General features: G+C 49.1%; 1 protein-coding gene across 4 annotated transcripts in view; it reads right to left on the bottom strand.

Annotated features, from left to right (window-relative positions):
• Positions 1–24473, bottom strand: part of RXRG (retinoid X receptor gamma) — a 37212-nt gene extending 12739 nt beyond the window's left edge. Inside the window, exons 1-2 of one of the 4 annotated variants that reach the window (XM_019291408.3) lie at positions 24400–24473; positions 24180–24315 (exon numbers count right to left, since the gene is read on the bottom strand). In XM_019291408.3, the coding sequence (XP_019146953.1) occupies positions 24180–24276 (97 nt within the window). In that variant the 5' untranslated portion in view covers positions 24277–24315; positions 24400–24473. Of the gene's footprint in view, positions 1–4761; positions 4828–8178; positions 8579–13506; positions 13544–24179; positions 24316–24399 lie in introns of those variants that run through there. The other 3 variants (XM_019291410.3, XM_039556482.1, XM_019291411.3) reach the window with 3 other exon arrangements.
• Between the last annotated feature and the right edge of the window lie 3289 nt (positions 24474–27762).

The raw sequence follows: 27762 nt of genomic DNA, 5'->3' as shown, positions 1-27762 counted from the left end.
ACAGTTGGTTTTTCATGGCTGGCACAGAGGATACATTCTCCCATTGCATTTGCAAGTAAGGCAGTGCTTTGGTGTTTTGTTTGTTTGTGTTTTTTCCTCCTTTTAACATTATTGCAAAGTTATTTACGTGACAGTCTTTGCTATTCTACCTGAAGTAACAATCAAATCTGATTCAAAGGGAAGATGCACAATAAAGACGGGAAAAGGTCAGCTTGCTGAATAACATTAAAGACATTTGTCAGAGTCAAGGAGGACTCGATCTGCCGTTATCAACCCACTTCAGACTTAATTCTGCAGAGGGAGGGGGAGAAAAGGTCTTTGTCAATTCTTGCTTTGGCTTTTTGGATCAATTCTCCCAGTGGGAAAGCGATGTGCAGCAAGAGGAAGTCAGCTCAATGACAACAGCAGAAGCCTCGGAGGCAGCGAGGTGGTCTGGAGGCAGGGCCAGGGCTCCCGCCTGCTGCCACAGAGCCACCCCAAATCCCCCTGCCACCATCATGGAGACATACAGCCTGTTTTCTGTTAGCAGACAGCAAAATCCCTACCTTGGAATGGCTTCCAAGCACTAAAGTCCTTCATCCCAGAGACAGAGTGCCTTTAGCATTGGGCAGAAGAGATGTGCTGTTTGCCTGGACCCCCCCTTACCTAAGCAAGCATTCAGCTCACACAGGCACCTTGGGGCTTAAAAGGACCATCCTGACTTGAGCCATTACTGGCTTCAGAGAAAAGCAAATGCATTTTTCATCACCTGTGGTACCATAACACACAGTCCTCCCCAGCATGCATAGCACAGACCTAGAAAGAATTTGCTTTTACGCCTCTTTAAGCAACCAGGTAAACAACACTGCCTTTGAGGATTCCTTAGCTTGGAAAATAAGTCATTGCAGGGGATATTGGGCAGAGATCTATCACACCAGGACAGCTGAGCAGAAGAATGATTCTTCATCCTTTTCCATTAACATAGAAAAGGGCATATTTTGAAAGTATCATGCAGAAGATTTAAACCAATAAGAAAATACACCCAGGAGAGTTATTTAACTGTTTGCTTTTATGCCAGACCTTATAGAAACACTGTCACTGCTAAGTTTCTCCATTAGAGAGGCTCCAAGTTTCGTAAGGGCCCAGAGCAAGGCTTTCACCCAAGGAGGCTGCTGGCCAGGGCAAGCCCCACAGTGTGCTCATATCCCTGCCAAGGGGCAAATGTTTCAGGGCTGTGCCCAGGGGAACCCCCTAGACCCTAGGATGGGATCAAAGGTCAAAGCCAGGAAACCTAGAGGGCTTGTACCTCTGTTACACCAGCAATGAGATACCAAAGAGGAAGCATGAATGCATGAAGGAGTGTTTGCTGATGGAGGTGAATGGATGGATAAATGAAAATACCTACTGGAGAGCACAGAGGTGTAAAGTCAGGCTTTGCCAGGGCCTGATGACACAAACCGGAGTTAACATGCTTGTTTCTACAGCGCCTGGCCACAGTGTCCTGCCAAGGCTCTGACAAACCCCTTGGTCAAACCCAACAGTGTAAACCTTCCAGTTACCAAACAACAACTTTATCCATCTGTTACAAATTGTAATAAAGTCCCCATTTAGAAAAGCACAACAGCAATGACAAAAAAGCCCACAAGCAACAAAAAACTTTGACTTCCAGTCCCTTTCTGGGGTAAGTCTGCTAAGCCAGTCCCCAGGGGAGAGGAAATGCATTCTCCTGCACCTGGGGAAAATCCTCCTCTCAGATTCTCATTTTCAGGCTGGAGTGCTCTGAGAGGGATATAAGAAATGACTGTCAGCAGACCATCAGCTTGTGAGAAGAACAATTTTCATGGCTGAAAGGTGTGCAGGAAGAGCCATGCCAAAGCTTCCTTGACACTGGGATTAATTATTTGCTCAGCTGAGTATGCTCAAACTTGTTTCAGTTCAAAGAAGTCAGGGAGGTTTGGACTGTGCAAACAGCCAAGACTTCAAGTTTTGAAAGAAAACAATCAAATTAAATGACTTCCAAGAAAATACTGGTGGTCTGTGTCCCACAACTCCCAGCAGAACCCAGAAAGGTCTTGGGCTCACCGGGATGGAATGGCTTTACTCGAGGTACTCTCTCCCATCATTTGGGGGACAGACAAATGGCAGCGGAGCAGGGCCAGCGAGCAGCCGCTCTGTAGCAGGGAAGCAGCTCTGGGACAGAGCAGGGTGGGCTGGGGAGACAGGACTCAGTCCCGCACGCCAGCCACGGCCGGCCGCCCCCGCCTGCGCAGCGGCACTCGGCACAGGCGGCATTTACCCAGGCCGGGCGGGCCTGCCGTGCGTCCATCGGGTAACGCGAGCTGACAGCGCGGCCGGGGAGGCGGCCAGCGCGGCGGGGCCCGAGCCCAGGGCAGCCCCGCTCGGGAGCCAGGCCTCTGCGGCTGCACGGCCCTGCCCGCCGGCTGCGGAAGGCCAGCTGAGACCTGCATCGAGCACCAGGGCTTGCTGCTGCTTTGAGCCACCCACTCCACATTCATCATTGGTTATTGCTGATCCGCAAGTGGGGCTGTTTGTCTTTCTTCCCCGTTTCCCTTCTCCACATTAATGCGTGGACAGGTAGCTTCCCGTCCAAGTTCAGGGAAGCTCGATATTGCATTTATTTCTCCCCTGGAGGAGCAGGGAAAGAGAGGACAGGAGGATTATGTGGATTTTCCAGTATCTCCACTGCAAACATGCAGTTCCCAGACAACCCAGTGCCTCCATCAATTCTCCACCAACTCCCTTGAACAGAAACACAAACTCCAGCCTTCTCTTTGAAGGAAGCAAAGCTTAAGAAATTGCATCTGAGTGCTTCATTGTTTCAAAGTGCCTCTGCAAATTACAGCATTGTTTGTGGCAGGGAGCAGCTGGAAGTGCGTACACACGCAGACACAGCATCCATCCTGTTGCTTCAGCATTCAGAATAAGGATCATATCCAATGCCAGCTTAGACATCTCTGCTGACATTAGAAAAAATAATGAAGGAAGACCCCAAGAAACAGTTCTCTGCATTTTGAAAATACTGCCCTTGAGGACATAAACAACAGCATTATATTCACCCACTGGCTACTGAAGCTGAGCAAGGACATGAAGCTTTGATACTCGACTTCCAACTGTGCTTCATCTTCACTTTAGCAAAATCCTAGTCCAGGGATAGGAAACTTGCATGAATAGCCTCATAAATCAGTAGAAGAACACCATCTACATCACAGCAGATGTGTAGGTATCCAACAGATGCACCTGCAGAGCACAAGAGCTCCAGGTCCACCACACCAAGGCTAAACAGCCAGGTCTGGGCTAACACAGCTAAACTGAACCAATGTGAGCTCGATAAAGGCACCTTGGATGCACCTCTGTGCTCCAAGCACTTCCCAGGTAAAGCTGGGGAAAGCATGGAAACAAAGACTCCTCTTTTGCAAGAGTGCACAAGTGACCCCAAATACCTTGGTGAAGGCAGTAAGAAGAGAAGCATCCAGGCTGCAACCAATAAAACTGTCTTGATTTTTGCACAAATAATGGCAGCAAACATCAGTTTCAGCACTTACATCTGAGTAGAAAGAAGAATGAGAATGCAGAGACCAGAAACATCCAAGCACTACACACACTGTCTAACCACCACAGGTTGCAAATTTGTTTTGGCTAATGCCCCTTCAGCTCTAACACTCAGCAAAGCCTTGAGAGAAATACCCATGTTCAACACTGGGGTCTGACATCAACTAAGGTCTAAAGCAATCCTTGAAGATCCCTGGCAAGCCTACAGAAGATGATACTTTCAACATTCACAGTTTCCTTTTTAATATCAGAGAGAATCAAAAGCTGGAAGTCATCAAATAATGAAAAACACACTTGTGCTCCTGAGGCTTCAGAGAAAAGGTTCATTTCACTGGCACAAACATTTAAAGGTGTGAGTTCCCTTGCCTGACACATGACTTTGCAGATACTTCATCCTCTGCAGATCAGAAAGCACTGAGAAGTGGGAAGAGACAGAGAAGGGCTGATTTCAGGAGAGGAGCATGAATGTGCGTGGGAGGTACAGCCTGGAAAACAGCTTGTCCTTGGGGACAACCTTGAAGGGGAAATACCTGTGAGAAACACTCCTGAAACTGGCTGCAGTTATGTAGCAGGGTACCCATGGTAACTGGAATCCAGCAAAGTTTTGCTTCTATGACTGCAGAAGTCATTTTTGTTTAATACACAGAAGATAAACCACAAAACTGTTCCCTTTCTGGTGATATTTTTAACTGTCCAAGCAGATTCCCACAGACACTACAGATTGCCATGCTAATATCCTACAGAAAGGTTAGTGGGTTTGCCTTGCTTTTAAGGACCAGTAATCCCTGTGTTTCTATCCTCCTGCTCAACTCCAAGTCAATAAATAATGCCGCCTTCCCTGACCACTAAAAACAAGGAGCAAAACTTTCAGGAGGTGTACTGGCACATGTGTGAGCAGGGGCTTCTCCAACAGGGACCTACACAGGGCAGCAGAAGGTTTCCCTTGGCTCTCCAGGTGGTGGGAAGAGCTGTTCCCTCTCCTCTTTGGTAATGCTCCTCTGCCTCCCTTGCAAACAGGGGCCATCCAAAACCTGGCCACAAGAAGCTGTGTACTGTGTCCAAATGTCCTTGGACATACTAAGCTATTGACCCACTGTCTAATTTCAGTCAAATCAGGCCAAGACCTCAAAATAGCATTTGCTGCTGAGCCGGCATCCTTTAGCAACTACACATCAAGTAATTAAAAATGAACTGCAAGCCAAATTTACTTACCCTAACAAGGTATCACATCCCCCTGGTGACCACAGTAACACATAAGAGTTGGATAAAGTTCCTCATCTCAAAAAAAAAAAAAAAAAAAGAAAAAGTTGTAGAATTTGAGGCCTGAAGGGTTTTTCATGATCGATTGATGAGATTTCCCACTTGGCCAGCAGCCACCAGGAAAAAACATGCACAAATTCCTACAGCTGTCTTTGAATTCACGGAGAGGCTACAGGTCCCCAGGAGAATGGATCCCACTGACTGCAGGATCTGTGGTTGCCCCAGGCAATTGAAGGCAAGTGTCTCCTGCTTTAAAAGAAAAATTAAAAAAAAATTTTAAATTGCATTTTCCTAGATGCAGGAGTTGCACAGTCACTGGATTTTCTCACACCTTTGCTGGGTCCAAGGGCTCTTTTCCATCTTCACATCCACAGTTATAGGAATGGACACAGCAAGCTATGATATCCAGGGAAAAAAGCATCCTGCAGGTCACAAAACCTGGGACCATCACATGTGAAAAAGGTGCCAGCCAGCCACCCAGGCAGGCAGCAGAGCCACTCCAGGCACAGTCTGCGTTTTTCTCTCCCTATCCCCCAAACAACCTGGCCTAACCCCACTTTGCTTGGGAGAGCTGACAAGATTGCAGCCGGAGGTGGTGTGGCCGCAGGCCAAGTTACATGAGTACTAATAAAAGAGACTTTGTGGAGGAGCCAAGTTAGTTCTTGTCCCCAACCAACTGTGCCAGAGAGTGCTCAAAGAGAGAGGACAGCCAGCACAGCATCTTTCCTTGTTCTGGGAGCTGGGCTTTGGGTGAAATGCATCCTTCTGGAGAATAAAAACACATTTTTGAGCCCTTTCTTTGCTCCTATAGCCCAGCCTTAGCACACATCTCCTGCTTTAGATGTCTAAGGGTGACTCATCTGAACATTTTCCCTGCTATTCTACAAACTCATCTGTAACACCTTGGAGTCCGATTGTCCTTTTCTCTTCACAATCATGTGCTTATGACCAAGTTGCGTATGTACTTTCTCAGACAAATTTGGTGGTGCTATTCAGATGTTTAAGATCAAAGTGAGTGTTATACACGCCATCGTAAACATGTACCTTATTTCTAACCTGAATGAAGATAAAATTAAGGTAAAGCAGATGTAACAGTTACCTGAAAGCAAAGAAAAAGACAGCAAGTGCACATTTGGTATTTTTTTGCCATTGTGCTCCAAATGAAGCCCAGAATTTCAGAGCTAAAGGAAATCTGAATGCAATAAGATCTAGATACACTGAACAGCAGCAGCCACATCACCTTAACTTTGCCCTCCAGCAACACAGTGCAATGAATGCTACAAGCTGACAGCTTACTGTGGACACTGCTCTTGCATGCTGATGTTCCCCCTGATGCACATCCAGGAACAGTTTCACAGCTATTTCAAAAGATGGGGGAGCAGCAAAGCCACGTACACACTGCGGGCCTGATGGAGATGCAGGCTGTCTGCATGGGCTTCATGGTGAGGACCCAAGGCAGTGGAAGCTCCCTCCCTTCTGTGGTCACCACGATCTCTCCTGCTCCAAAGCCTGACTCCCTTCTCCCACAGCCATAAGTTGTCTGGCTAAGGCAGCTATCGCTTTCTCAACCAGCCAGAAATACCCCTCTGCAGACCCAACCACCCAAGGAGGGGGAGCTGCCACATCACCAAGCTGCCTCAGGGACATGGAAGCCCTCTGGCTTTGAGTGGAATGTGAGTGGTAACCTGCATCCAGGGAGCACAGGACAGGACAGAGTAGCTGTTTCAAAGCATCCCAAACAAAAGCTGGCCGATGCTTTTGCATCTCTGTCAGGCATTCACATACAGAAAACACCTCTGTTTCTAATACCAAGTTAGAAGCAGGTTAAAACACCAGTTTAATACTTTAAATGAAAGTTAAACTCCCAATATACTGAACTGTTGGAGAACAGTCCCTTCGCCTTTATTGGTGGAACAGCAATCCCTCTGCTCCTATTACCAATTTCCTCTCCTAGAAATCACTCAAAGGCTCTGCTGAGTGCTGTGACCGTTGTCCCTACAGGGATCTCTGCCTGGTTCCTATGAAGATCAGCTTGAATGTCACTTTTCTTTTGGTTCATTGCAAATTTGTAATAGTAATAAATTAAATACAAATAACACTTTCATTGTTTCACTCTTATTACAGCAATGGGAGAGAGTTCAGCTGGTCTTTGTTTGGTCCTTAAAAACACCAGTGAGCAATAGATTCTCCCAAGGAGTCATCTCTTTTCTCCAGAAACAGCCTAAAAAGGTATTTTGGAAAGTTGAGCGCTTGTGAGACTCAATGATGACTTGATGCAATACCAATGACTTTTCTGGAGTTGGAGAATTACCAGAGGTGAGCATCTGGTGCAAGAGGGAGGGGAAAAGAAACCCATACACATAGCGGGAACATCCCATGTGCAGTTTGATGTCTGCATGAACTGCTCCTCCAGCAGAGAAATAACAGGCTGATGTACGCAGCCTGAGGGCTTCCAGAGCGAATCCTAGAGCCATTTACCCACCTTGAAGGGCTGGGAACAACTTGAGGAGTTTTCCATAGATACTAAGACTTTGCACATCCATGCACTTTAAGTTCCCTGGCACAGCCCCAGTACTTTTGTCAGCAGTCAATAGGTGGGTGCTCCCAGCCCCTCGCAGCCAAGTTCTCCAACCTACATAGGCTCCTCAACCCATTCCCCTTGCACATTCCCCATGTCCGGGCAAGAGGAATAACTTCAGATAAAAATAATGAGCGAGTAATTGCAAAGTCCGTTTCCCTAGAGCAGCTGTGGTTTCTGCAGCCACGGCTTGCTCACGGTGGTGTGCACAGGGGTATCACAGCCCCAGCCCTCCGCCGTCTCCCTGGGCAGCCTCACTTGGCTAATCTGGCACAACTTCACACGATTATGGTGGTGTCTGTGTCACAAGGGCAGGAGACAGCCACAAGGCAAGGAAATAGCCCTCTTAAAATTTTCTCGGGGGGTGTTTTATGTTTGAAAAGTAATTTTTTCCCAAACAACTTAAGAAAAATTAAATTGGGAAGATGCTTACTTGGTTTGATCCTGTTCTTTCAATGAAGAGATTCAAGCCACCTCACACAGACACATAGATGCATCTCCCAAATGATATACTAAACTTCAAAGCAGAGTGCAGTGGTTTGACTCAAGCCTGCAAAATTTCAGGCAGCCTGGTTTGGCTGTGCAGAAGTTCACAGCACATAAAACCACAGGACAGCTTCACTCACAAGCACACGGGCACTGTAGGTTACAGCCACATCCGAGCTAGGTTAAACACGCTTTTAAATTCCCTTTACACAGCCCCCCCCCCCCCCCCCCCGAGTCCTACTGCGGGATCAGTTCCTCCACCTAACCCAGAAGGCACAGATTGCAAACGCAAGTAAAATACTTACTGCCAAAGCCTGCAGGAAACTTAATGAAGTGAGGATAATTCCCATACATGTTTAATCTTCAGTTCATCGCTTGCCTTTCTAAACACAACTGCCTCCTCTAACTTCAAAGCTGCCCGGAGCGCAGCGCAGCCCGCCGGGGTCGGGACATGGCTCTGCAGGAGCAGGGGCTCTCGGAGGGTGCCAGGGCAGCTGCCTCCTCCCGCGGCCTCATCCTCGCTTCACGCCGGCAGCAGCTGCCGGCCGGGCTGAGACATGCCCTTGTTCTCCGCCGCTCAGCGCCGGCTCCCGTGCTCAGCTGGCTCGGCTCCCTGCGAATTCACGGCGGACCGGCCAGCGAGCATAATCGCCCAGCTAAGACGCCAATCAATGCACGACGGCTCCGGGATAGATCAGAAATTGGGAGGAGGGGGAGAGGTTAAGTTGTTTAGGGGAGGAGCATCGTGGGGAAGGAGGGGGGTGCTTTGCTTTTCCACCAGTGAAGACTCGATGCGGTGGATTAGTTACACCGACCCCGGCCATGTGGAGGGCTTCTCTGGCCAGGCAAAGGACCAGCCCTCGCCCAGAGGAGTTCCACATCCACACTCCCATCCCACACCAAATCGTGCCTCAGCTGTGCTCCCGACATCAAGTCACGGCCCTGTGGTGCTGGACTGCAGTCACCCGTAGGAAATGCAGCCAAGGCTGAGGAGGACCGGGATCTTCCTGGGGCTAGCAGAGCTGGAAGCTCAACTCTCATCCCCAACCCTACCCAAAAGAGTACAAAAGACACACAAACCACATCAAAAAACATCACGTCATTAACCAGTTGCTAAAGCTGTATGGATTGAGAAGAGGTGGGACACAGGACAGAGCCCGGGGGGGCTCAATCCATGCTGCGTACAGTCAGTGAAGTTCACAGCCAGGGCAGCAGAGTGCATTAGGCTACAGACAGCCCCAGATGTACATCCACAACTTCAATCTAATGCCCAGCCATCCTGACAATGAACTTCTGCAGGAAATGTGCAGAAATAAGCGGAAACAAGCAGCCAGTTGCCAGGCTGGGGCAGAGCCCCACGAAGTCCTCAGCACTGCCTCCTCCAGTGACTGGTACTCCAAATCAGGAACAGCCTCTGTTCCCTGCCTGGCAAGGCCCCAGCCAAACTCATGCAATTCTGGGCAGAGGCAAGGATACAGGCAACATCACAGCCCACTGTTTCTGGTTTCTGATCTGGGAAGCCTCAAATGAAGCCACCTCAAAGGAATGGAGAAGGGAGGAATTTTGCCAGAGACCGGAGACTGAGGTCTGCACTTACATGTATGCTGGAGGAGAAGATGGGTTGCAGACCCATTGGCCACATGGCAGAGAAAGGGGGCTCAGGGCTAGCAAGGGGCTTTGCCTTCCCAGGGAGACTGTGAACCATGGGGACCATGGGGAGCATGGCATGGAAGCAGCAAGACAAAAAGAGGGAAGAGCAGATTAGGATGTTTGGCATCCTACAAGGGCCTTCTGGCACTTGGATCCCTCCAGGTCACCCCAGGGCCCATTTTGCCCTTTGGCACTAAGCATGCTGGAAGGGGAAGGCATGGAATATGCCAGCCCAGAGCTGTTCAGAGCGCCCAGCAGCAGCTCAGGCAGATGCTGACTGAGGTGCAGTCAGCCCTGAGCTATCGCATGTGCAGAAGGAAAGGTTACCCTTGTTAGCTCTGTTTCTTCCTTTGCTCTCAGACATTGCCACATCAATTTATCCCTAGCTAGAGTTTAAACAAGGGAAAAGGTCTTTCCTCACCCTTATATTAACTACCTTTAAATTATTTTTAAAAGGTAATTTTGTTTCCTCCAATTTCTGCCCTTCCATCTATGTGTGAGGACTTGGTAATGTGCAGTATCAGGAGGACACCATGACATGGATGCACAGCTCTTAATGGGCAGCGGGTATATCAGATCAGCTCCAGGACTTAGAGTTTACCTGAAAATGGGAACCTAACATTTGGGAGTGCATCTCCACACAGCAGAACAAATGGATAACCTGCCTGCTGTCAGGAGCAAGGAGGTTTGCAGGCAGCGGTATCAGCATTCTGTAGAGCCCATTAGCTGTGGTCCACGTTTATACACACTGTTTTTTCTCACAGTTAAAAAAAAAAGAAAACAAGAGATCAGTATTCAGAGTAGGTTCTACTGAGGCAAAAAAAACACCAAGCAACTGCAGTCTCACAGGGGGAATACAAACAGCAGAGATCACTCTTGTATTTTCTATCTGGCCACCTTTCACATCTCATTTGTTTTATTGCACAAACACTAATGGCACTGCAGAACTGTTTCTGGAGGAGGAGAGGCAGCTGAGCACCAATGCTTACACATCCTGCTCACTGGTCATAAGTTTTGAGCTCTGGGGAAGGGAGACTTAAAGGGTTTGATAACCAGCATGAGAGCACAACACAGCACCATCTGAATGTGTGGTGCTATGTCCTGTCCCTCTCCCTGTTCAGCTGAGCTTGTGTCCTGTCCTGCCACCACCCCAACATATAAAAAGGACATCCCCAGTGAATGTCCTTCCTCAGATCAGGCCCATCCTGCAAGTGTTCACAGCTACATCCAGGTGCAGGAGTTGTAGGCACAGCTCCTGTTTCAGTGGAGGCTGCCCCATGCTCCACCCTGTCTAATCCAAGTGGCATCAATCCCAGCAACCACAAGGATTTCTAACCTGTAGGCAAAGTTTGCTATTTCAGGATAACCCTGGCCTTGCCTCCAGTGCTGTCCTTTAACAGCCACGCTGGGGACTCTTGTTAGGGGCAGGAAGCAAAAGCCAGGCACAAGGCAGGGATACCTCCATGCCCTGCAGGCAGAAACCCAGGGCACTGCTGAGGAACAGGCTGCAAGGTGGCTTGTTTCAATCCCCTGATAGAAAATTGGATTTCTCAGCAGGGCAAGTTTTTTTCCTCTGTGACAAGACTGAAAGAAAAAATTTTCAATCAAAAAGCCTAGCAAACAATCTGCTTCCAAAAGAAGTGATTTTTCACACACACACACACACACACACACACACACACACTCAATAAGATCCAAAACTTCCACACAGGAGGACTTTGTGCAGCCCCACACACAACCTGCCTGAGGGATGTTTCTCTGATCTGGTGTCATGGGAAAGTGTTGGCATGATGGGAAACCTGCCTGTCCAGCACCCATGCAGAGACACAGTGGGTCCATGTACCCCTGGTCCCCAGGTGCCCACCAGCACTCAGAACTGAGATGCTGTTTTGAGACAAATCCACTCTTGCACAGCAGTTTCGCTTCCACCTGCTTGAGTCACACCTCCCTGCCATCCCAGCCTGGCTTGTCCCTTGCCCTGAGGCTGAATAAGAGGGTTTGTGCCCTTGCCAAGCAGCCGTGGGACAGAGCAGGGGCTGAGCCAGCTGCATGCTCAGTTCAGCCCTGGCAGCTCTGGGAATGGGGAGGTGTGAGCAGTGAAGCGGCTTTGCGTTCTAAGCACCAACCACGCCAAGATTTAGCAGTACCATTAATTCTTACCCACCACACGGGATCTCAGCAGCTTTAATTCCATGCTAATGACGTTTTAGTAGGGAATTATTTTTATTGATCTGCCCAGAGCAAAGAGCCTGATTTTAGACCAGCTCTGTCAGCACCCCCTTCCTCACAGCTCTTTTCTTTCTTTGGGAGAGGAAAGAAGACAAAACAGCTCTGAGCTCCTTAAAAAGGTTGGCAGTCCCAAGCAGTAAGTGGATTACTTTATTGATTTTTAGCAGATCTGGGTTAGTGAGTGCTTAGCACTGCAGAACACATGCACACACAGAGCAACTTCAAGGAAACCCCTCCAGGCCCTTTCCTCAGGCAAATCAAGTGGCAGGCAATTAATTTAGGAGACCACCATGGATTTTGGAGTGTGGAGAAGTTCCAGTCCCTGCACCCAAATCAGTCTGTGACAGACAGACTCCAGGAGCCAGCCCAGCCTCTCTTAAGTAGTATTGCAGGACCATACTGAGGCAGCCCCTCAGTTTCTTCTAGAATAGCACAATTCACAGCTTCAAAGTATTAAACGCTTTTTATTCCCCCGCCCATTGTCGTTGTTGTGTAAAAGGAGGAGACATTATGACTGCCACTGTTAATTTAGGAAGGAAAACCATTGCCATGCTGCATCCAGATGGGATTCAGTGCTGCCAGTGGGCATCCAGCAGCCACACCTGGGGGCATCAGTCAGAGCAGGACTCTTGACAAAGCAGAACTGTTCAAGCCATCCAAGATGCTAGCATTGTGTTGGGATCCCCAGCTCACTCGCCCGCCTCCCAGTTAGCTTTCCAAGGCCACTGTACTGCAGAGAATATTTCTGCAGTGTGTTGGAATAGCATATCAAAGAACTCCTCCACCAGTACTGCTCCTTTCAGGATGCTGGTGTCTGGAGCCAGACCCTGACTGTGTAAAGGTCTACAGGGGAATAATTTTATCCCACTCTGCACCAGAACCAAGAAAACTGGAAATTAAATATGGTCCCTTTTCCTTGAACCAGGAAAACCCCAAATATGTTCAAGAATTCCACAAGCCCCACCTCATCTTTGTTTAAAGGCAGAGGCAGTCTATGTAGATACTGATGCCATAGATATGACCAAATGAAAAGGTTGCAGCTTTTATAATCCCACAGCTGCATGTTCATTTCGTCCTGCCACACTGCTCCAGAGCGACAGAATCCCAGGGAAAACCCATTGCCCATGGAGTGCTGATGTTAGAACTGGGGCTCCCTTCATATGGCTAATGAGGTGCAATAGGGGCTACCAGGCTGAGTGCCCCAGGAGCCAAAAATGCCCGTTCTCCTCCCTGCTGGCCTCTGAGGGTGGACAAACAGACACCAGGTGACCTGCTCAGGGCCAAACAGGAAGTCAATGCCAGGGCAGGGACTTGAAACTGGATTTCTCCAAGCTAACAAGTGGATTGAGCCAACCTCATCCATCTGTTGCACTGGTTGGCATTGGCCTGGGACAGGCAAAAGTCACCAAAAGCAAGGTGTTTCCCTGGAGATGGAGAGGAGGGGAATCGCTGCATCAGCCCTTCTCCATGCAGCCCTGCCCTTTCTCATGTCCAGCAATAACCACAGACACCAAGCTAATGAAATTAGGCCCAGAGCCCCACCGGGCTAATGCAATTACCAACAGCAGCATATTCAAACAGCAGCACCACAAACACACCTGCAGAAACACAGCCTGCCCTCTCCTTCTCCCCAGGCCTTCCCTCTCTCTCCCTGAGCCCCACAGCTGCCCCCCAGTGTGGGTCCCATCCCCAAGGTCTCAGGGCCAGGGCCACCATCCCCAGTGCCAGGCTGCTCCAGGGAGGGCACTGCCTACCTTGCAGAAAGCACCATCCCATGCAGCCAAGCGCAGCCTCTGAGGGCAGATAATTCCCAGCCTGTTTAAACCTCGGGAGACCTTCAATTACCAGCACCATAATGAGGCCCTCGACACTAATCAGTGGTGTCACCAAATCCTCTTATGCCTGCCTAAGCACCTCCAGCAGCTTTGCTGGTTGCAGAGCCCAGCTGCCCAATCCTGCAGGGAATTACCTCCTCAGACAGGCACCAGTGGTGGCACTTACATATATTGACACAGATGACAGTAAAGCACTCACAGGCATTTGTGCAAGGTGACAGAGATACCTGACAAGGCCTCTGCCCAGCTCAGAAGGCACCTGGACCAAGCCCACCCTGGAGATGCACTGGAGTGGACAAACATTGCTAAACTAGCAGAGATATTTTCATGCTAATGTTCCCTGAGATGCAAAGGGCAGATTTATGCCTGTCAGCTGTACCCATCAAGCCAAGCTCACACTCCGGGATGCTCCAAGAGAGTTTTAAGCCCTTGAGTGCGGCTGGCAGGTGACCCTGTCTCGCTCCTGTGCGCTGGCAGTGGCTCATGGGGTGACAGGCAGCTCCCTCCGCACATCCGCTCTGACTCACGCTTTCTGCTCCAACAATGCACTTTTGAATATCATGAGGGCAGCAAAAACAACAGGTCCACTATAACGCCAAGATATCCTGAGGCAGAAAATCCATTCGGAGCCCAGCTAGAGAGAGTCAAGTCAATTAGACACTTTCTGGGGCGTCAAGCTGCCAACAATCCCGGCCTTTGTAACAGTGAAGAATCACTGCCTATGTGCTTCCCAGAGCCTCCCCCTTGCCAGAGCAGAAAGGTCAGCAGCAGTAGCGTCATGGAAAAGCATGCAGCAAAGTGTTCCTGGGAAGGTGGATCCAAAAAAGTAGCATTTGGATCCTCTGGAAAATATTCCTTTGTCAAAAGTGTGGATTGGTTTGGGTTGGGCTTGCAAGGGAATAAGCAAGCCTGTAATGAAGGAGACTTGTGCGGCACCACAAAGAGATTTGGGCATGCATTGTATCCAGAAGCAATGGGTGGGTCAAGAGTGGAAGCTCAGAGTTTGGGAGTTCATGGCTCCCTGCCTGCTTTCAGACAGGTCACTCTACCTTTTTACCTTTTCTGGAATACAGATCAGGGAGACAAGAAAGGAACCCCAGTATTTCAACTGAGAGAGTCACCCATCCCTCACACTTCAAGCTGAGCACCTTATTTCTCTTGTCCATGGTACAAGACAGCAAACTGTGCTGTAAAACCAGGATTCCAGGCTGGATGAGCACTGAATGAAATGAGGATTTCTATGTGCAAGTGCTGAAGTCACTCAGATCCAAAAGCAGGTCTCTGACAAAAGGGCCTTGTGTCCAGAAGAGATTTTGTTGGGAAGAGAACACTCAACTCTTAAGCTCACCTTGACAAGTCATTTGGTGTTCAGCAAGGGATATTCAAAGGACAGGTGAAGAAAGGTTCACTTGGTACCTCCTTGATACCACTCTGCAAGCAAACTTTCCAATCAGAGCACCAGAGAACATACAGGTTGTCGTTTAAACACAAGCCCATCTCTAACCCTGCCGTTCACATGATGTGGAGCTGGGATTTCTGCAAAATGCCTGAAAACAGCTAGGTTATCTTCCTTCAAAGAAAACTACACCCTGACCAGGATTTTCTCATCTCCTGGGGGGAAAAAAAAAATGTTCTCAGAGAAATCTTGAAAGACACGGCCCATGCAATTTTCCAGTTTTCCCACAGCAACCATTTTTCAGAAAAACATTTCAACAGAAGATGTTCCTTGTCCAGGTCAACCCTACGTTATTGCTTGTAGGGACAAGGACTTTAAAAAAATTTAAAAGGAAACCTTCAGTCACAAGAAAATGCTGATTTAGAGGCTTCTCTGACTACCTAGAAACAAACTACCTAAGTGAAACTTGGTCCCCGTACCTATCTCTACAGAACTTCTGGAAAGCTTTCAACCTCTTTTTTTTCCCCCTTGATCCTGCTCTATTCTTCATTCTCTTTTTGCTGGGAAACCTGGATGTCTGTGAGCAGACTCTTCCCCTTCTTGGCAAGAGCCTGAGCTGGGTGACACACAAGGCAGCTGCTGGACCTTGCATGGCCACCGGAGCTCAGCACAGGCTGGGGAAGGTCTTGTCACAGCAGTGGCCTGCACAGGACCACAAAGGGCCCCCACCTGCATCCCCCCAGCAGGTGCCATGGCCTTCTGTGCAGCTGGGGGGTTTTGCTTGCTGCTCTCATGCTGTGCATCCCCACATTCATGCTTTTACATTTCCTCCTGCTTCAGCAAGTGCAAAACTCCAGAGACAACCTGTCAATCTCCATCACATCTGGCTGCCTCAGATGGTCTATTTATACCAGACAGGCAAACGTGGCTATCCTGGAGTTCAAGGTAACAGGGGTTATTTCTGCTTGGAGTATCTCCTTTCTCAGGGGAGGAGAGCTGGAGGCATCCAAGAGGAACAGCTTCACATCAAGGGGTAGCCACCAGTACCTTCATGGCTGAGGGCACAGCCATGGGTCCCCAAGGTCCCAGCCACAGCAGCCAGGCCCCAAAAGCCCAGAAGGTTGATATCTATCATAAGACATCTAATTCCAGGCCCCTCTGTGTCCTGCCATGGGAGAGGGGAGCTCAGCATGTACTTTTGGATTTCTAATCCGTGTTTTCTCCAAGGCAGAAAGGCCACAGCTTTAAGCTTGTTCACACTGGGTTTCTGCACTGAGCACTGCCTGGATCAGGTGTCAGCATCTGACTGCACACTGTCGCATGAATGCCACAGTGAGGGCTCCAGCTTTCTCTGAATCACTCCTGTCTCTCCTTTCGTGTCTCCAATAGAGTCTGCTCCCTGGCAGCCAGCATATCTGATCCAGGATAGAGCCTGTCCTATCAAATTGGCCCACTACAATAATTAGAAAAGATCTGAGGAAGGAGAGGGCATTTATGCCAGATTAGCATGATGAGTCACATGGCCACAGAGCTTCTGATCTGGACCAAAGGCCCAAAAGTCACATCCACCAAATCACCAAGGCACAGCTGCAGTCAGCACTTCTCAGCCAGCTGTCTTTGGAGTTTAGTCCTTGCTCCAGTCAGTGAGGCATTTTCTATAAGCCACAGTGGGATGCTGCCCCTCTCACAGGATGCTTGGAGCTCCTCAGAACCAGACAGTTCACCTGGATCCCACCTCCACTTCACTTCTGCAAGTGCCATTGGCACACTAACCCCTTTTACAGTAGATTTCTTCCTGTCCATTGGGTCCCCTGAGAGTAAGGAAGGAAATCAAATACCAGTAAAACACAAGTGTGTCCTCAAGAAGGAGGGAGAGAGGCAGGTTTCTCAAGGCTTTGCTTTCTCCTCTCATGCACAAAAATCTCTTGTTTCTGTAAGGACACAGTATTCCTGGGGAAGGGTCTCCTGAACTCCACTCAGGAATTTCAAGCAAGCCTTGGAACAAGTTTCCATTGCTCCAAATACCCTCATCCAGCAACCCTGCACATGCAAACCCCCAGCTGACACCTATGATGCTTCTGAGTCATCAGGGGGAAAAAAAACCCACACCGCACCCCCCTAACCAGTAAACCAGACCCCATCTTTGCCAAGAGATACACCCCTGTCCATGCTCTGGTGCAGATATGCCTGTGCAGCCTCTCCACAAACACTGGATCCAGAGACACAGCCCAGGCATGGCAACTGGAAGAAATGAAGCACAACCCAAGTCTTGTTGCCCAAGGACATGAGGCATAAAATGTATTTAAGGTAAGAAATGCCCAAAGAATTCCTTCATTAACTGGCAGTAAAAAAAGGAGAAGGGGGATATAAAGACCTCACCTTAGCCCTCACTGTCTCTGCCTCCTCTGGTGGCTCAAACCACTCCACTCTTGGTAGTTTGTGTCTGTCCCCTAAGCCATGCAGACATTTCCACTTCACAGAAGAGCAACAGGTTCATTTTGAGATCATCTCTTTATAGACACAACCAATTTCAGTTAACATTCCGCCAGCCCAGTCTGTTTGACATGCAGAGGACCAAGCCACCTCTGTGCCTTGCCCACACAGACACACAACCTCTCATCTGTCCTAGCAGCTGTCCCTCCCCTGGGACTCACCTTCCAGTGGCAGCTGAAGGGAGATAAACACAACATGAAACTCAGCCAAAATGTTCTCCCACAAGATGGGTTCCTCCCAGTGTTTCCCTGCAGAAGATGTTTAAATCCCTTCTCCTCCCTGTGCAGCCAACAGGTGGGTAAGGAGCCAGCTACAGTGAGCATCCCTTTCCTCATCAATGCCCTCCATTGCTTTCATAGTCTCCTCTCAAAAGCCACATGTTCCCCTCCACCAAATGGAAAATCCACTGGTATTTAAAGCCATGGGAGCATGACAGAATTCCCTATGCCCTAAGGAAAGGAACAGCCCTGAATCAAGACAGGGACAGACCACACCACATGAGACAGCCCAGCAGCAAGGAGCAAGCACGTGAAGAATTTGCAGGGATGTGGAATGACATTTGCTGTCAAATATCTGCTCTTTGCCCCTCAACTCCTTCACAGTAGAGAAAGAGGGAGAAAGAAGAGCACCAGCCACACACTTTGGCCCTGTCCTTTTGAGCCTCTGAGCAGAAGGAGTAGCCTCTACACAGCAGAAGCAGAGAAATGACCTGGGATGATGTGGGCATACTCAAGTACTGGCACTGCACTGATGTGCACTGACTTAAGTCAGCTTATTAAAGCAAGCCCTGAAGATCAGCTTCTCCACAGAGCTGTCTCCTCTGCTAGCCAGACATATCCCAGCTGAAAAATCTGGAGCCCAGTCCCTTTTCAGGCCTTAAGTTTTCCAGACCAGCAGCACACCCCCAAAGGTTGATAAATTCGCCAGTCCTGGGGCACAGTCCCAGGGTCTGTCCTGGTCGTTGCAGACTGGCACTTCCCATCAGATAGTTCCCAAGCACAGTTTGGGAGTCAGCACAGGGATGTTCCCACTGGGAACTCTGGACATTTGAGAGCCAAGCCATATCCTCACAAATCAGTCTCCATGACTCATTTAATTATTGAGGCTTTTAAATCACACCTATCTACTAAATCTTGCAGCCCTGGCACCTAAAATCCAGGGCAGCAAGGACCCAACACTTCAAGCATGCCATAAACTGTGCAAGATACATCCCTCAGTGTCCCAACTATTTCCCTGATTCCGCCTGGGCATCTGTGCCTGGTGGGAAGATTTCCAGAAAGGCTGCTCCCCCAAGACATGGGCTACCTCAAGATCCCACAAGCAGAGCAGACCGAGGAAACATGTTTACATGCTGTGTTTTGGCACACATAATCTCCCACCTAGGATGACCCAGCAGCAAGGGAAGAGGAGTATTGATGAACCTGTGGTTGGTTGAAATGGAAGAGCTAAAAGAATCAAGGGCCTCCAACAGACACACCTCTCTGACAAACAAAACAATCCCATTTGGAATACCCAAGAGCAGCCCTGGCACCTTTTCCTGGATGGAAACCAAGCTATCTGTGTGGCCTGGCTCCCAGAACACCAAGCAAGGAGACCCAAAAGCAGAATCTCAGTCAGTGTTCTCCACCTCTCCCAATCCTCTAGGAATTTGCACCTTTCTGTGCATTCCCATCACCTCCAGGAAAGAATCTCCCAGAACCTCCCCCATCATCTGTAATCCTCCTTGGAGAAGAGCCTTGCTTGTGTCTCTGATGAGCACCTTACACATCCACTCCCTCGGAGCAGCCACATTCCTGGCCTTTGCAACAAGTCAGCAGTAAGAAAAAGGCCATTTACATCTGTCACCATGTGTATGTGGCAGTGAGTGGGGTCAGGGCTGCCAGAGAACAGCCAGGCAAGGGCCAGATGTGCTCTACAGGGATATCTGTGCAGATATCATCACAGATTTGGGGCAGCCAGTCCTGGACCCACAGGGTTATCAGTGATGGAAGATGCTGAGCAGTTCAGGGCAGAGGCTGCTGGTAGGTACCTGCTGGAGGAAGGACACTCAAACACACTCTGCTCTTATCTTCCCTGGAAGCATCCATCATTTTCAAGATGGATTGACCTTTGACTTGGCTCTGTCTGACTGCTTTTTACATCCAGGACAAGCTCTCACCTGGCCCACACAGCTCTGACCTATCCCAAGTCCAAGTCCCAGCCTGCACACAGATAAACACACACAAATAAATTCACAGACCCAGGTTCAAACCCCAGCATCGCTTTTTCAGCCTGGAGAGGAAGGCAGGGAGGATGCTTGACGCGAGATGTGATGTGACCACTCCCTGGCATCCCAGTGAAAGGCTCCCCGGCCACCTGCCCCATCCCCTGCTGAGCAGGCACAGCCACCCCCGGGGCACGTGCAGCCCTGTGCGTGCGGCTGGTGACGGATGGCTCCCCGGCCAGCACATCAGCCCTCCCCACGGGCTGGGGCTCTGCACGAGATTCCTGTCAGGGGCAGGGAGCATCGCCCAGCACAGACACGGGGCTGAGCTCTCCCAGCTCCCTCTCCCCGTGGGTCAGCAGCGCTCAGACGTGTGTGATGTGGAGTTAAGTCTAACCAGGCTGGGACAAGCCACTTAGCATCTCAAATGCTCAATGTGCTGGTGCAGCTGTGGAGGGGTCTGTGCTGCCCAGTTGGTGATTTGCCAGGGAACAGGTCTGAAAATGCACCCCCTCCTCCCTCAGCAGGACTCAATGCCCTGTTTCACCACCCAGAGCATTAGGAGGGGGAAGTATTCACAGGCTCCAGGATCACTCTTGGCTTCTGTGGTCACATGTCCCTAAGAAAACCCACCCGAGATCATGTGTCAGGCCCAGCCTGCCTGCAAGCTGCCATCCCCCAAATGCAACCCCATATCCTGGCCTGAAAACCTGCCCCAGGCGCCCTGCTGTCCCCTCCTCGCCTCGTGTATGCCTTTAACAGTTTGCTGGATTACCCATTGCAACTAAAATAACAAAGCTACAAAAGAAGAGGGCAAACAGACGCGATATTCTGAAGCAATTAGGGCTAAACAGGGGAACAGGGAGGAGGGAATGAATGGACAATGGGGAGGGCAGGGACATGGCAGCCCGGGCCCCGACAGGCTGGGCACGAACTGTCCTCAAGAGGCCGCGTCCAAGCCAGGGAGCAGCGAGCTGTCCGTAAGGAAAGCAGGGAGATGAAAAGGGTTATTTAAACAAGCACGGGGCAGTTCCCACAGGGCCTCCCTGTCCGCTTGGCTTCATCACAGAGTGTCCAGGGAAGAGCGGCTCCCGCTTTCCCCCCTCTCCGAACCCTTTCAGGTGGCGGGGGGACGCTGGCAAGCTGCGGTGGGGTCCGCTTAGAAAGGAAGGAATCCATTAATCTCTCTGGTAATTACTGCCACATATGGATTTGCACAATTACACTTCGTTAATTGGTTATTACAGGCAAGCCAGACTGATTGGGCAGAACGGCTGAGCTTTAACCCCTTCATTGCCTGCAGGGCCGGCCATCCATTGAGGCAGCCTTCCTCCCAAAACAGTGCTATATCCTCCTGTAACCCTGCTGGCTCCTATGCAAAGGACCAGGAAGCACAGCTCTCAGCACCCAGACAAGACACCTTTTCTCTCATGCCTTCCTTTCGACTGGGGATCCCAAAGAAATGGACCCAAGGGGAAAGGAGTGAGCCTGCACCTCAAAACAGCCAAACTCCCCAGGGAACTTCATCCACTCTGGGTTTGCAGCAGATGCACCATGTACTCCCCAGGGTGCTGAGGGATGGCAGACTCAGATTCTGTTTGTTTTTAGAAGGAGGCTGAGATTCCTTGTGCACTTCGGCTTTGTGCCCTCAAGCCCAGCAGGGCTAGTGCCAACAACAGAAGAATCCACCCCTGAGTCTGTCTCAGTATCTGAACTCAGCTTCTCCTACAAGATTTGCAGTGTAATGCTTTTCTTCCTCCAAACACTGAAAACTCTAGTTACTCTAGTAATAAATACATATATAACCACAGTAATATAAGCGATAACAAAAAATACATTGTAAATACATTGTAAAACTCCTGACAGCATAGGACTTCTGCCAGTTGAGAGTGGAGGCAGCCTGGCTTCCCCACAATGAAGCCGTCCCCTCTGTCACCCCTCACAGGACCACAATGGACCATCCAAAACCTGGCCCCAAAATGTCTTGTTCAGGATCCAGCAATGTTTCTGGAGAAAATTCAGAAGAGGCATGCCATGGTGAGAGCAATTTCTGCCAGAACTGTATCAAAGGCTTTCCACTAAGAAACTGTAACAAGAAAGGAAATAAGAGCTTTGCAAAAACCCCACAGGGCAGAAGGGCTCATCTGACAAGAGAGCTGTGTGCTCAGCAACCACCGACATCAAGGACAGAACAGGCATTGGCATCCTGGTCCTTCAGAGCTGCTGCACTGCCCCTTGGCCACGGGAGAGGGCACAGAGGAACCTGCTCCAGACAGCTTCTGTCTCTCCCTTTCCCAAGGGCAGCCCAGCAAGGCAGTGCCTTCTGGGCAGCGGGATATTGCTTAGCCCAGGCGAGGGACTTACAGGGCCAGGCATCACACCAGGCACATGGTGAAGGCTTTCAGCTCAGTTTCTGAATCACCCCAGCAAGCTACTGCAGCAAGAGCAAGGAAAGAAACCAAACAAGATCACAGGATAAGAGAGATCTAATTCCAAACCACCCTCTAGCCTCATCCTGGGTAAAAAAGCCCTTGGGACTTTAGCTGAAGCAGAAAATATCTGCAACAAATACATTTCCACCCTTTCCTCTACTGCTGTCACTGCAGTGATGCCTTCTACAACACTCTAGGTCTAGTCTAGGAGTAACCTCCTTCTCATTAGCTAATTAAAGTTCTTTTACTGTTCCTTCTCCAGTGCAAGGAGTAGCTCAGTAATAAAAGTCTTCTCCCTCGGAGGTCACTGATGTTACATGAAAGTTGCAGTAGGAGTTGTTGCTGTTGTTCCAGTCACCTGTGATTTCCCAGCTCCCTGACTTCACACAGACATTTCTTTCTCATGCAAAAGCCAGCTCCAAGCTGTCTGAAGGGGACCATGGTAAAGGCAGCATCTCCCAGCTCCCCGCAAGTGTCGGGTGTGCGTGAGCTTGTCTCTGAGGAGGGAAAGGCAGGCCAGCCCAGGAAAGGTTGCAGACCTCTCCGCTAAACCAACTGCCTCTGCAACGTTCAGAATGAATCTTCAGAGCTGTCAAAGGGAAGATTGGGCAGAACCTGCGACTGGGCTTAAAAAGGTCAGCTGGGAAAAGTCAGGATGGGAAGGATGCTCACTTTATTGACAGATGCAGAGTGGAAGGGGCCAGCCTGTGAGTACCTGCAACTGGTTTGGGCAGCACACGCTAGACTTCATCTCTGGGTTCTGTTGGCTGCAGCTGGTGACAAATCCTCTGTGGATCACTTCCAGACAACAGGGTCTGGGGTCTAAGCCTGAAACTGAGACTGAGGCTGAGCACCAGACAGGGACCTTGTACAGCCTTCCTTCATCCTGAGGGGTGAAAATAGGCTGGCGGGATGAGAGCCTTTGTGGCTCTCATGACAATTTTTTAGAGCTCAGAGACAAGAATATAATTTTTTCTCTGTCCTTTTCTTACGCACCTGCCCAACACAGGTTGGTTTTGATTCCCAGAGTTCAGAACCAGTGCAAAGGTTACTTTGCATCTGACTGGATCAATTCCAGCACTGTGCCACTGATATATAGGAATCAGGCAAATAGTGTACCTGCTGATGCTAATTAAACTTGATACTGATATGGATATGTGACATATTTACTAATAAAGCAGCAAGAGAGGTAGCTGGTTTATATTTTGTGTGACTTGGAAATATATAAAGGCAAATAAGTATATTCCTTTTGGTCAGAATATTGATACACATATATTGCAAAAAGCTCACATGCAGCAGAGGTGGTGAAACACATTAAATCAGGTCAAAACCCAAACCAGGTTCAAAGGGATCTGAAATTAATTAGGCCATTAAGACAGTTTTCCAGTGGAATTCTCTCTCTCTCTGTACATACACACACATATTTAATATATTTGACAAAATCAATATTTATCTAGGGTGAGGTTCAGTTTTTAGTGAACCATCACTTTGTTAAAAGTATTATTCTCATGGAAAACCCTTAACTAGCTCTACGGGTAACTTCCACCTGTTCTTTTTTAACCTTTATGAGCTGATCCCCAGAACTCCTTTAATAGAAGCCATCAATAAATATAGTATCCCCTTCCACACCCCAAACACTTTTCTTTCCCTCCATTGTGGGAAGAAAGCACAGACTCACAGGTCTAGAAGAAGCACAGAGGAACACAAGCTCAACTTGCCCATCTTCCTGCCCCAAATCAGACCAAAGACCTTCAAGAACAGAGCTGCCACCTCCTTCCCCAGCCCATCTGTCCCATCACACCTCCACCATTCCCATTAAATAGCTTTTTCCAGTGTCTAAACTCTCCTGCAGTGGAGAGTGCAGCACAGTGTTATGAGGGTTTGTTTCCAAAACCTGCACCCAAATTGAAGGGTGCCCCATAAAGGCTCTGTTCAGTTTGCACTGATGGCTAAAGGAGCAGCATGCCCAGGAGGCTGGGCACACCCCACACTTCTTGGCAATGCTCACAGTGGTGTCCCATGCAGCCTCCCAGCCCCCAGCTGAGCCCGGGGTCAGGGCAGGACTTACAGAAGTGAGGGAAGGATCCCATCTCCAGGGAATAAGGAGCCTGTGTGCCCGGCTGCATTTCCAATCTGCGTCCTGTCTCTTCAGCAGACTCAACCATGAAGGGAGGTTTGGGATCAGCTCTCTCAGTGGCTCTGGGCTGTTGGAGAAAGAAAGGAATATTTACATATTACAGAGCAGCATCTTCACAATCTGTCCTAAGTTACAAATTTACCTCCCAGACCTTGACCGGGGCTGGGGTTTCCTGTGTTTGCTCTTCAGGCTCCTGTCTCTTTGGAAAGCGGGAGATGTTGCAATGCCAGGGGGAGGGCAGGGGAGGGCTGGCTGCACGGGCTGCCTGGGAAAGGCCCTGCCACGCAAAGCAGTCTGTCCGCAGTGGCTCTGCTGAGAAAGTGTCTCCTGGAAGCAACTTCTCTTCTAATCCCAGCTCCTAAAGGAACAAAACCAAGCAAACAACTGCCATCCATCCAGTCTGAGCATCTGTCTCAGTTCTGCTTTCCTCCTTCTCTCTGCCAGTTGACTTTTTTTTCTCATCTGCACCAGCTCTGTCTGGTAACAAATATCAAGAAGGTGGCAGTGTTAGCCTCATCACCACTGGATTCCAGTGGAGACCAAGCATAGCTGGTTTTGTCTCACTGAAGCTGTCTGAGGACATTGGGAGCAGGTGTGAAGGTAGCAATGTCCTGTACACATTTCTGGGCAGTGTCCCTAGCTCTTGCAGGTGACCTGGACAGACCCTTGTCTCCAGAAGGCTTTCAGAAAACAACCAGCCTGTGCTGTGACCGGTTTTTCTGGTGCTGAAGTTAGAGCCCCTGGCCTTGTTCCTGTGCTCGCTTATCTCTGTTACATTCTCTAACCATGCATAGACATCTTCCCTCATGTTTGGATTTTGCCAGTCCTGGTGGAGAAGAGCTACAAGCAAACAGCATTCCTCTCCCCTGTCTGAACTGATAATCTTGGTATCTCATCTCCTTTGCGCTCCCCTTCAGGCTGTGTCAACACTGCCGGGGTTGTGAAGGACAAGATTAATCTGCCTCCACTGCCCCATCCTGTACACTGTGTGCTGCCCAGCCCAGCACAACTCCACCAAGAATTCCTCTGGGGTGTGAGTCAGACGTTCGAGGGGGTTTTAAACACCTCCCTCTGCAAGATTTCTCCACATTTACAGCAACAAAACATACAGGCCCCAAAGTGCAGAGTGGTCTCAAGACATTGCCTTCCAGAGACTTGCAGGATTTAGAAACTCTGCACTGCTGAGAGCAGCAGCCAGAACATTGCCAAAGCCAAGCTGGGCCACACAGTCCCTTCCACATCAGTGCCAAGTGCCAGAACATCTACAGGAGAAGCCACAGGGAATGCAGGCATGCAGAGCTAGCAAGGGTGACAAATTGCTGGTTTGATTTTGTTAGCATTTTCAGGAAATTCTTAATCCAAAACTGCCACAAATTCCTCAAATTCAAGTTCTCATGGATCTGAAACCCTGCAGGGTAGTCTGGATTGAAGCCAGGACGTGAGAGAAGACACTCGTCTTTAGGAGCCATAGAAGTCCAGTGTGCTCTGTCAGCCACAATCATTGCCCCTCTTACGTCCTTGCACTGCTTTTTTTTTTTTGTTTTACCCAGGAAGGGTTGCCCAGCAGTCAGATCTCTACTCAGGGACTCCAGATCCCCTCAAACCTGCCAGTGACCTTTCAGATCCACTCAGGCTTGCCTCCCCAGTGCCCACAAACAGCAAGTTTTCTGTGCCCTGAGCTGTGGTGCTCAGATCCCTCTTCCCATCCCTTTCCCTTTCTCAGACCTAACATATTACAGCATCTGCCAGAGCATGGAGCCACTCCAGAAATGAATCTCCAGTGTGACATGGCACAGCTTTAATTACATGACAGGAGCCATAAGAAAGGCTGTGAAACACGGCTCTCTCAAAATCTTAAATCTCCACTTTGTGTGGCTGCGAGCAGAAGTAGCAGGACATGAACTCTCCAAGCAAACAAAAGAGCTGAATCAATGTCCTGTTCATACAGTCCAGCAAAACAAACTAATGATGGACAGGACTGCAGGTTTTCGTGTGTGAGGGAAGGATTTACAGTGATACCAAAGGAATTATTTCAGCCCCATGGTGACAATACCCACCCTCTTCCTTATTATATTTTATTGATCTTGCCCTAAATACATGTGGCTGGAGGAAATGATGCATAAATTACTAACAAGTTAATTTCTTGCTTCGACACAGACTCACAACAGCCCTTTGAAGGGGAACCAGGAAAGACAATGTGTGAAAGGATAAAGGCAATGAGACAAGCTTGGATGTAGTAATCCCATGTGAATGATTATTGCTGCAACTAATGTAATCTAATAATGAAGAATTTACACCAGATGTCCCCCAGAATATGCCAGGCAGGCTCAGGATTCAACAGTGGATCCATTTCTAAGGAAACCTTGTTAGGAGGCAAAAAAATGCTGCTGTCTGTTCATCAAATGAGAGGTTGTAGACCTTTACAGTCAGAGTGGTAACAAAAGCCTGCCTTGCAAAGCTTCCTGGAAGGGTGTTCAGCAGGTCTGATTGTCCTTTAGTTTTCAGCTGAAATGTAAGGTGTTGCATTTGGCCTATAAAGCTTCTAACAGTCTCGGAGCAGCCTGTTTCAGGGCTGACACCAGGATCTCCCCTATCTCTCTCTGGAACTCAGAGGGAGCTTCTGGGACATCAGTCTCCAGGACACGTAAATAGAAAATGGAGAATCACTCCTTTTTATTTATTTTGCACTTGAATCCCTTCAATTCTCTCAAATACATTCTTAAAACAGTTCTCCATCCTTGTCCTGGACATCCCTGTCCGTGAGACATCCCATACATCCCTTTCCTTCTCACAAGCTGCAGCTTATGGGGACACCACGTAGCAGGGAAAAGGAAATCAGAGAGCTCTGCACCAGAGGAATATCATGGGTGTACGCAGGCTGCTGCAGAATGAGATTGGCTTCACCTTGGTTCCTGCTATTTAGAAGTCCATTTTGCAGCAGGCAGCTGAGCACAGGCCTGGCAGAGCACTGCTGGCCACCCAGGTCTTCATGAAGGCCTGAACTAGACCGAACTTGTTGCCCAAAGAGCAGACCAGGGTTGGGAGGATTTGTTGTTCCAGATCCAGCACTGATTGAATGCTCTTCTAGCCCAGGGTAGCGCTACCAGACGGGCACTGATTTCCATGGCATGTTTGGCAATCAGCCAAACCAGGACCCAACATCCACACTTCCTCTTCATTCAAAAACCATCACGAGCTTAGTGTAAAAACAGTCAGAAACCACACTTTTTACTCTCCCTCCTTGCCTCTATTGCTTATTCATCATCTCTTTGAAGGTATTTTGTACATGTATTCCAAACACCTCTTCCGGCTGCACTTTGGGATCTGAACTGCTGTTCATAATTCCTCTTTAGTAACCACTGTTATTTAAGTAGGTCTGTGGGATGAGGGGGGAAGGAAAGCTTTAGCAAGATCCAGATCCACTAAAACACTAACCACTACATTCAACTTGAAAGATTTGTTTAAGCCCCTTTAACTTAATTGGGACTTTGTTCATTGGTTGTTCTTGCAGAAG

The sequence above is a fragment of the Corvus cornix genome, chromosome 8, assembly GCF_000738735.6.
Source record: "Corvus cornix cornix isolate S_Up_H32 chromosome 8, ASM73873v5, whole genome shotgun sequence".
Lineage (NCBI taxonomy): Eukaryota > Metazoa > Chordata > Aves > Passeriformes > Corvidae > Corvus > Corvus cornix.
Note: the sequence above shows the minus strand (reverse complement) of the source record. Positions and strands in the feature narration are given on the sequence as shown.